The following is a 9,881-nucleotide window of genomic DNA, read 5'->3' on the forward strand; positions in this document are numbered from 1 at the left end:
CAGGAGACACTTTCATCTCCTGCATCAGCTTTGTACCCACAGAGCTTCAGGGCCTGATCCTATCCTAACCCCAGCGCCAGTAGGGAAAGCTCCATCCTGCTCAGCACCTTTGTGTTACTGGAAAACCAGCATCAAGCACCAGCAGAGAAGGTGGGCGAGGGTCCATGAGGGTCCCCAAACCTCACACAGTGCCCTGAGGGACACAAACTCTCTCACAGCATGGAGGACCTCAAAGCCTTTCCAATGCACCACACAGGCAGGGAAAACCCCCCACATGGCACCATGAGGGGACCAAAGGCCCACAGGGCTCCATGGGGGGACCAAACGTCCACAGGGCTTCATGAGGGGACCAAACCCCCTCACAGGGTTCCATGAAGGGACAAAATGCCCAGAGGGTTCCATGAGGGGACCAAACCCCTCACAGGGCTTCATGAAGAGACAAAACACCCCCAGGAATCCATGGTGGGGTGGTCTCAAAATTCCACATGGTTCCATGAGGGTCCCAAACTTCCACAGCCCTTGATGCAGGGACCAAACTCCCACCGTGCTCCATGAGGGGACCAAATCCCCATAGGGGTCCATGAGGGGACCAAATCTACAGAGGGGTCCATGAGGGGACCAAACCCCCACAGGACTCCATGAGGGGACCAAAGCCCCACAGTGCTCTATGAGGGGACCAAATCCCCATTGGAGTCCATGAGGGGACCAAACCCCCACAGGGCTCCGTGAGGGGACCAAACCCCCACAGGGTTCCGTGTGGGGACCAAATCCCCATAGGGCTCCATGAGGGGACCAAATCCCCTTGGGGTCCGTGAGAGGATCAAACCCCCACAGGGTTCCATGAGGGGATCAAACCCCACAGGGCTCCGTGAGGGGACCAAACCCCCACAGGGTTCCGCGACAGAACCAACCGCCCTCCTCCCCTCGCCATGGCCACCGCGGCCCGCCGAGCAGCCCGAGGAATGCCCGTTCCACACGGAACATTCCCCGTTCTCCCGTCCCGCCCCGCCGAGGGAGCGGCGGGGCGGGCCGGGCCGCCCACATGAGGCGGGCTCAGCACGGCCTGCCCGGCGAGGAGGCGGCAGTAGCGGCTGGTCCGGGTGGAGCCGTCATGGAGATGGGGTGGCTGCTATGGGGCACGGCCGTGCTGCTGCTGCTCCACGTCCTCATGGAGCTCAGCCCCACCGTCAACTTCGCGCTGCGCATCACCTTCTACTGCGTGCTGTGCCTGGTGGTCTCGGCGCTGGCGGCCGTACCCTGCCTGCTGGTCAACGGCGGCCGCACCGTCAAGAACATGAGGTGAGGGGGGACGGGCACTGGGGACAGCGGTGGCACCCCCGGCCGCTGCCCGGAGCCGCTGCGGTGGCGGCGGCCTCTGTCACATCGCTGGCAGCGCAGCCCCGGGGGTCCCCTCGTGGCTCAGAGGTGCTGTCCTGGCAGAGCCTTCGGCACGGCACGTTTGGGGATGTAGCTCCTGGAAGGTGGCGGTGGTGGCTCTTCTAGGGAAAGCTGTAGGAGAGCAGGGTTTGTTGAGAGTGGCAGAGAGTGGAGCAGGCTGTGCGGGGCGTGTGAGGAATTTGCCTGTCTGGAGACATTCCAAACACACCTGTGTCTCTGGGTGACCCTGCTACGGCAGATGGAGCTGATCTCTAGAAGGTCACTTTTGATCCTGACAGTTGGGTTTGGGGTGTTTCCTGCCCCAGGACTGGAGGCTGGCAGGCTGTGTGCCATGTGCAGCTGCTGTCCTGCCCCGTGTCCCCTGGCAGGACACCTGTGGCAAGGGCCAAGGGGCTGCTGTCATCCAGCACCTCCTCTCCATGCCAAGGTACGTTCTAAGGGCAGAGCTGGTGCTTCTGCTGGCAGCACAGGACAGCTCGTTTCCTGGTTTTGCTCTCCCCTAGGCAGCTTTTTACCTCTGCTGAGCATGTCATATGGATGCTGGAGAAAGGAGAACCTTAACATCCTTTAGGATTAAAGGTTGGCAGCATCTGAGCAGGTGGAGCTGGACTTTGCTTTGCAGTGTGGCTTTCACGCCTAGGACTCGGGGCAGAGGGAGCGGGCACAGGGCACTGATGTGCTGCCTTGAGGGCTGTGCCCTGCCGGTCCCAGCTGGTGCCATGGTCCCAGGCACTCTGCTCTGCCATCTCCAGCCTGGCTCTCTCTCCAGCTTTGCTTGCCTTTGCTCACTCAGGAGCAGCTTTCCAACGCTCAGCCAGCTCTGCAGCTGGGAGAATTTATTATGTCAGTGATGGAGACGCTATCCTTTTATTTTCCCCAAAAATAAACCCTCTAAATTTTCTGTAAACTTCAAGGAATTATTTGGGAACAAGGACTTGCATTGGATAGCTCCTCATTTTGAAACCCAGGGCTGAATTTTGGCCAGAACCACCCTTTTCCTGTAACTTAAGCCTGTTGTTTCTTGTAGTGGCACTGGCTGAAGATCCTGGTGGTGTATCCCAGCCTCTGGGAGGTCCGTGGCTGAGGTGATCCAGTGAGTTCCTTATTTCTCCAACATCCCAGGCTGCTTATTCCAGCTTGGGAAAGGGGGCTGGAGCGGAGCATGTGCTGGTGGACAGACAGTGACAATGGTGTTGTTGCCTGGTGCAGAACACCCCGTTCTTGCTGTGCTGCTGGCTCCAGTGTCAAGCTGGTGTGACTTGGAAGAGGTTGCCCAGGCTGTCTGATAGAGATAGAACTGTTTATCTGTGGTAAAATATCTTGCACGAGCTTCCAACCTGGTAAGCAGATTTCAGTAGTCCTTGAAAATCAGAGTATCCTAAACAAGCCTCTGTGACTGGCTGTGGAGCAGAGCACGTGAATCTGGGGGCTGCTGGCTTTCATACTCAGACTGTTAGGGATGCACTGAAAAATCCCATTCCCTGTCATTTTTGTGCTCCTTGTGTCTGGCAATAAGTGCACTGGTTTTACAGCGCTCTGCAGCTGTGGCTGCACCACGTCTGGGTCGCTGATTCCGGCAGAGGAGCTGCTTGTGCGGTCAGAGGGGACTGAGATCCATCCTTTAACCCTGTGCGTGACGTGGCCAGCCCAGCAGGTCACTGCTGCTCTTTGTCTGCTCTGAGCTCTGCCCCTTTGCCTCTTTCAGCGGCTCACGCCACATCTTGTGCAAGGAAAGTCTGTCCCCGGGCTGGCAGGAGGAAGCTGGATGGTTGCTCTTGAGTAATGTGTAACCAGCCTCTCCCAGCAGCCACTGAGCACTGTGACTTCCAGAGCGGTGACCTCTTTTTTGGTTGGCAGTCAGAAGGGAGGAGAAGTGTGATTTAGGTCACCCTGGTGGCCTGGCATCCCCATGACCTCTCTGGTTCATGTCACCCTGCCTCTTCTCACCTGTAACCCCATCTCTTCACCTGGACTGCACCCCTGTAACCTTGGAGCGGGCTGTGGAGCACGGGAGCTCTGCATATTCCTCCCTGTGTCCTTTCCCTGGGTGTGGCTCTTTGCAGCAAATTGAAATGAGGATTGATAGCAGTGTCACCTCGGGGCATTGGCCTGGCCTGAGCTCCAGTGTCACAGCCAGCTCGGGTGGTCTGCATGGGGGGACACCCCACAGAGATGTGAACACTGCTGTGGGTAGGAGCAAGCTGAGGGAAGTGCTGTGGCTCAAGAGTTTATGGAGACTTTTGGAGAGCAGATGCTGGGAGCTGCTGCCAAGCCAGGATGAGATGCTGTCCAGGTGCTCACCTCCCACCTGTGTGACAAGGATGCTTCTCAGCAGGATGGTGCTGCACAGTTCCCAGGCTGGACCCTGTGGTGGGGACAAAGCTGCCTGTCCCTCAGTCTCCTGCTGCAGGAAGGGAAGCTCCATCCCCTGGCTGCCTGGCCCTGAGGCAGGACATCCAGGTGCTTGCTGGCAGTCAGGTCAGCTTGAATCAGCTCTGGGGGAGAGCAGAGCCAATGCTGGTGGCTGTTCCTGGGAGCTTTGTTCACATGCAGGCTCCTCTGCCACCTGTCCTGGTAAATGGCTGTTCCCTTGCCCAAAATAGCTCCTGTGTTCTGCCAACTTCTGCCTGTGTCCTTTGGCCTAGCTGGAAAGTCCCCAAGTCCCCAGGTCAGGGGGTGGTATAGATGGGCCCTGCTCCTGTGGGCTGACAAGGGCATGGAAATGTGCTCCAATGCTGGCATGGAAATGTGCTCCAATGCTGGCATGGCTGAGTGCAGCTGCTGGAGTATCCCAGCTGGGAAAAGCTGGGAGCTCTGTCAGACCTGTAGATCCACTGGGGAAGAGCAAAAGCTTGAGCATGGGCTTGCTTGGGGGCACCCATCTTCTGCCAAGCCACGTGGGGAGCATCCTGTTTGCTGCCTGCATCCTTGCCTTGTGCAGGGAAGCGTTTCTCACCTTCATTCCCCTCCTTCCTGGGGCAACCCGGGTTTGTTTGTATCACTGAGCACCATCTGCCAGCACTGCAAGGAGCAGACCTGGCAGAGCCTTCCTCGGGTGTTGGGTGTGCTGGGGAGTGGCAGCTCCTGGGAGAATTGTTTGAACAGCTTGTGGGGCCCAGCTGCTTGCAGGAGGAAGAGCCTGGTAGCACCAGGGCAGCCCAGAACCATGGCACTGAACAGAGCAAATGAACAGCACTCCTGGAGCAGTGGGACCATGCAGGGCAGACACCTGGGTGGACCACAGCACAAATAAGACTGGAGGTTCTCTGTCTTAGAGCTCTTCTTGTCTCCTTCCATCCCCACTGGGTATAGCAGCCCCTGCCCTCTCTGCTCTGCTGCTGACTGCTTTTTTTCTTCTGCAGAATCATCAAAGCTTTTGTCAGGACCTTCAAGTATTTCTTCGGCCTGAGGTTTGAGGTGAAGGGACTGGAGAACTTCAACGTGGAGGGCCCTGCTCTCATTGTGTCCAACCATCAGAGCATCCTCGACATGATGGGTGAGGAGCTGCTGGGAGGGAGGAGAACATTTCTCCTGCTCACCACTGGGAGAAGTCCTGCTTGTACCTCCTGGACAAGCAGCCCCCGTGCTGGTTGTGGGAAGGGTCTCCTGTCACTCTGAGCAATCCCACACCTGTGCAGCACCCCAGGTTCTGCTGTCCTTGAGGTGCTGGCCCAGCACATGTGCCAATAGCCCTGCTGGACTCCTTGGGGGTGGGGAATCAGCTGCTTCTGGGGGTGTCCTGCTGTCACCTGCAGCCACCCTGCCCTACTAACTCTGCTGTGTGCCAAGCCTCCTGCTCTCAGAAGCCAGGCAGCCTGTCCCTGGTGCCCCTGTCCTTGTCCTGTCCTTGTCCCAGGGGTGACTACTGGGTCTCGCCCTCTGCCATCCCATTAGGGCTGATGGAGGTCCTGCCCGACAACTGTGTCCAGGTGGGCAAGAAGGAGCTGATGTACATGGGCAGCGTGGGGCTCATCATGTACCTTGGTGGCGTCATCTTCATCAACAGGAAGAGCACCAGCAGTGCCAAGATGGTGATGTCAGAGGTGGCCAAGACTATGGTGACTGAGAATGTGAGTGTCACTGTGGAGCTGGGTGGGGTGGCATCGGGGCATTGTGGCACTCCTGGTGCTGGCTCAGCTCGGCAGAGCTGCCTGGTGTCTCCCACCACTGCAAGTGAATTTCTGTCTCTCCATGTGCAGACGAAGGTGTGGGTATATCCAGAGGGCACAAGGAACTGCACTGGGGATTTGCTGCCATTCAAGAAAGGAGCATTTCACCTCGCTGTCCAGGCACAGGTAACAGTGCTTTGCCCTTGCATGGGATCCCTGAGTGCTTCTGCAGTGGCACTGCACACTGATCCTGCAGTGTGTGGTTCGTTTGCTCTCAGGTGAGCTGTGTTCCCAGGTAAACCCTGCTCAGGTAAACCTCTGGTGTCAGAAGTGCTGCCCTGCAGCCGCCAGGAGCCTTTTCCATCCCCTCTGGGAATGAGCTGACCCTGGGCATGAGTGGCTGTAGACAGTGGAGAATCACCCTGTCCTCTCTCCTGCCTGCCTCAGTCCTGGTGTCCCCTCTGGAGGGAGCAGTGTGAGGGACAGGCACACTTGATCCCTATCTCCAGGCTTTCCTGGCAGCATGGCAGGGCAGTGCCTGTGCCCAGGGGTTCCTGGGGGCACAGCTGCAGCCCAGAGCTCACTCCTGGCAGGGAGCTCAGTGAGCTCTTTCCTGGGGAAGCCCAAAGCTGTCCATTCAGTTCTCAATCCACCAGGTTGCAATAATGTAGGGATGATTCAGGATTGTTAATTCTCGTGCTTTAGAGCAACATCTGGGCTTGCTCTGTGTGAAAATAGCTGCTGCCTCCCTGGCAGCCATATGGCAGTTCTTGATATGTCTTTTCTCTCCAAAATGACAGCATCCATGAGCAGTTAGTGGGGGAGCAGGCAAACAGCTTCAGCCAGCCAGAGCTGTCTCAGGAGCAGGGTGTTTGCCTGGGCACAGTGCTGGGGCAGTGTGCCAGAGTCTGGGATGACTCGAAGCCTCAGGGAAAACTCGTTTCCCCAGGAGAGGTGGTAGAGCAGGGATTTTGGGAAAGAGAAGAGATGCCAGCTCTCTCACTGGGTTCATTTGGCCAAGCCCAGGGTGTAGCCTGTGCGATACCATCCTCATTCTTGCCTGGGTGATGCAGCCAAAGCAGAGCCTGGCAGCTGCTGGGAGGAAAGGATGACACAGAACTGGTCCCCGCCTCTGCTACACCCCCCTGAGTCACCGACTGTAGATCCTGGCTGTGATACCAGCACTGGAACAACAGCTCTGCCTGCCCTCCTGGCCCTGTGTCTGTCTGAAGCTTCCCCTGGAGCAATTGGTAACAACTGGTGACTCCCTTTCTTAGAAACCGAAAGCAGAGCAGCCACCCTGCCCCAGACACGTGCCTGTACAGCAGACAAGGCCTGTCAGAACAGTTAGCCTGCAGTGTTTGATTGCAGGACAGAAAATACCTGGGTTTGAAGCCTCACTTGGGTCAAGGAGCCCTAAAAGCCAGTGCTGAGCAGAGGCTGGACTGGGACTTGGCCCTGGTTTCTTGAATATCCCTGTGCCTTGAGTTTTTGGGGAGTGCTTTGCTTCCATTTGACTGCTGATTGTTCCAGCCTTTGGAAGTGGGTGTTGTTTGTGGAGCTGTGTGTGTCCTGTGTGTCTGAGAGCCAGGCCAGGTCAGCTTTGCCATGTGGGATTTGCTGCCTGTCTCTGGCCTGCCCTGAGCTGCTGAAGTACCAGTAACTCCTCTTTTCCTTCCCTTCCCAAGGTCCCAGTGATCCCTGTGGTGTATTCCTCCTTCACCACCTTCTATAACCCAAAGACAAAGCTGTTTACATCAGGTAACAAAGAGTCACTTGGAGACAGGGTTGCTGTTGTCCTGTGTGGAGATCTGGCTCAGAAGGGTGTGGGAGGGAAGCAGAGCTGGGGTGAACAGGAGGAGCCCTGCTGGGAGATGTTTGGAGGCAGTTCAAAGCACTTGGCACCAGAGCCTGGGCTGGGTTAGCTCAGGAAGGGCTGTAATTAAATACATTGAGGGATGTTTTCATTAACAATTGGTTACCACCTCCTGCTCTGGGCAGGCTCTGGCTGGGATGGCAGTCTGGGGCACAGGGGGATTATTCTGGGTGGCACAGCTGTTGGAGCTGGGATCTGACTCTGCCTATGCTCCAGGGGTGGATACCTGAAGCCCTGGGAGGGGTTGAGGGCTATGCTGGGGCTGTTCAGGGTAAGGAGCAGAGCTTCTGTGCTGTGTGGGTTTCTCACAGGCTCCTCTCTTGTCCCCAGGCAAAATCAAGGTTGAGGTTCTGCCTCCAATAGAGACCAAAGGGCTGACGTCAGACGATGTCACCGACCTCTCTGACAGATGCTTCAGCACCATGAGGGAGACCCTCTTCAGGCTGTCAGGCCATCCAGGCGAGGCAAAGGACTCATCCTAGAGGCATCTCCAGTGGTGTCACCGTGTGGTGGTGGCTGAAGGGACCTGTCTGTTCTTGCCAAATACTGAAGGATCTTCTTCTCTGCAGTGATTTCTAACTCTTGGGAGCACCACAGACTGGCACACACAGGGTGTCAAGCCAGCACTACGGTTCCTCTCTGAGTGGATTTCTATTATGGGTTCATTTTCTCACTTTGAAATATCTCCTTTTTCTGAATTTCTCAGGCATCAAACTTGTGCTACCAAAGGGCTAAATGACTAGAGTTCCCCCAGCTCTTGCAGGTAGCTTGGGGTGACAGCAAAAACCTGCCTGGAGCCTGAGCTCTGCCTCGTGTGACTTTCCCTGCACCTGTGTTCCTGCAGGCTCAGCTTGTGAGGTGGCCCTGTGATGTCCCAGGTGGAAACCACCAGGCAGCAGTTTGTATCAGCACAACCTTGATGCTCAAACAGGGCTGAGAACTGGGTGAAAATCCAGATTTTGGCTTTTCAGCAGTGCTGGGAGTGTGGTGTCCTCCCTGGACAGCCCAGAGCACTCCCACCCACCAGTGGGACACACAGGCCTGTCCCCTTGAGACGCCCTTGTGTCACAACAGTATCACGTTGGGAAACTGCTGCCAGCTCCCCGCCGTGGTGGTGGCTCAGCCCGGTGACATCGCGGTGCCTGCAATGCCCCTCATGGAGACAAAGGGCTCTGTCGCGCTCGTTTTGTCACTTGTCATGGTCAGCGCTGGCCGAAAGATGGTGCCTGTCCCGCGTCTCTGCTGATCTGCGGGGCGGAGCTGCTGCTCTCCGCGGCCTGGAAAAGCCCTGCAGAGCCACAGGGTGGGTGAGCTGCGGCTGGAACGGGGCTGGGAAGGCTTGGAAGGCTTCAGCTCCCCCTTTGGGGGACATAAACCCTTTTCCCAGTCAGATAAAAGGGGTTCCCCTGTGCCTTGGGGTGATGGACCAACAGAGCTCCCGGATCCCTGACCGGGAGCTGTGAAATGTTGATGCCCTTGGAGGCTGGGTCAGGTCCATGTTCCTGTAGCTTTAGCTCTGCTGTTCATGGCACAGGGGACCTGGGGATAAGCCAGCTGGGGCTACTCAGGTGAGCAGCACACCCAGCTCCTGCAGCCTGCATTGGTGGAGTTGTGTTTATCTGGCATTTTGGGGCTAAAGCTCAGCTGGGAAAAGCTCCATGGAAGGAGCCCTTGGGCTGAGCTGGTGCTGCCAGGTGCTTCTTGGAGGGGCCTTACAGTACAGACTCAGGGGATGGGGGTCGGGGTGGGAGGATGGGAACCAAACCAGCACTTTGTGAGAGTGGCAGATAAAGGGCTGTCATGGAGGGCCAACCCAGGAGGGCCCTCCTGGGGAGGGAAACCACGTCTAACTCCTCCTGGGAGGAGGGAGCAGTGCCTCTGTGTGCAGTTGTCTGCTGTTCACTTTTAATTGGGCTGAGAATGTTATGTGCTTTACAAAAAAATCAACAACAACAAAAAAATTACACCTTTGGTTATTTAAATAAAGGCGCCTCCTTGTGTTGTATGGGGGCTGAGGGAGGAGGATGTGGGGTGCTGAGCTCTGAGCTTTTGCAGGGGGTGAGTTTGGTGATGGAGGGGCAGGGGAGGTCCTTGTCCCCACCCTGTGCCCCCCAGGCAGGAGGGCTGTGCTTCACCCAGCCTCACTGCTGAGGCACCACCCAACTCCAGAGCTCCTGGAGAGCAGAACAGGAGCTGCAGGGATGGGCACCCACTCCTGTTCCTGGCTCTGCAGGTACCAGGGGCACCTGTCCCCTGCTGTACACCTGGCTTGGTGCTGCAGGGACTTGTCCCCACCTTGTCCCTGTGACAGTAAGCACAGGGAGCGTGGGGAGGCAGCTCCCCTGCCTGGGCCAGGTCTGTGCCCACTGCTCCCTGGGAGCTGTTATCCCAGGAGAACTCTGGGAGCTGCTATCCCAGGAGAACGCTGGGAGCTGTTATCCCAGGAAAACTCTGGGAGCTGCTATCCCAGGAGAACACTGGGAGCTGTTATCCCAGGA

General features: G+C 57.1%; 1 protein-coding gene across 1 annotated transcript; it reads left to right on the plus strand.

Moving 5' to 3' along the window:
- The first annotated feature begins 1,011 nt into the window (after positions 1-1,011).
- On the plus strand, positions 1,012-9,369 carry AGPAT2 (1-acylglycerol-3-phosphate O-acyltransferase 2). The gene is made up of 6 exons (XM_002196225.6): positions 1,012-1,299; positions 4,761-4,894; positions 5,293-5,468; positions 5,598-5,693; positions 7,196-7,268; positions 7,714-9,369. Exons 1-6 carry the CDS (start codon positions 1,043-1,045, stop codon positions 7,863-7,865), a joined length of 888 nt encoding a protein of 295 aa, XP_002196261.4. The 5' UTR covers positions 1,012-1,042; the 3' UTR covers positions 7,866-9,369.
- Positions 9,370-9,881: the final 512 nt, after the last annotated feature.

The sequence above is a fragment of the Taeniopygia guttata genome, chromosome 17 (genome assembly GCF_048771995.1).
Source record: "Taeniopygia guttata chromosome 17, bTaeGut7.mat, whole genome shotgun sequence".
Taxonomy (NCBI): domain Eukaryota; kingdom Metazoa; phylum Chordata; class Aves; order Passeriformes; family Estrildidae; genus Taeniopygia; species Taeniopygia guttata.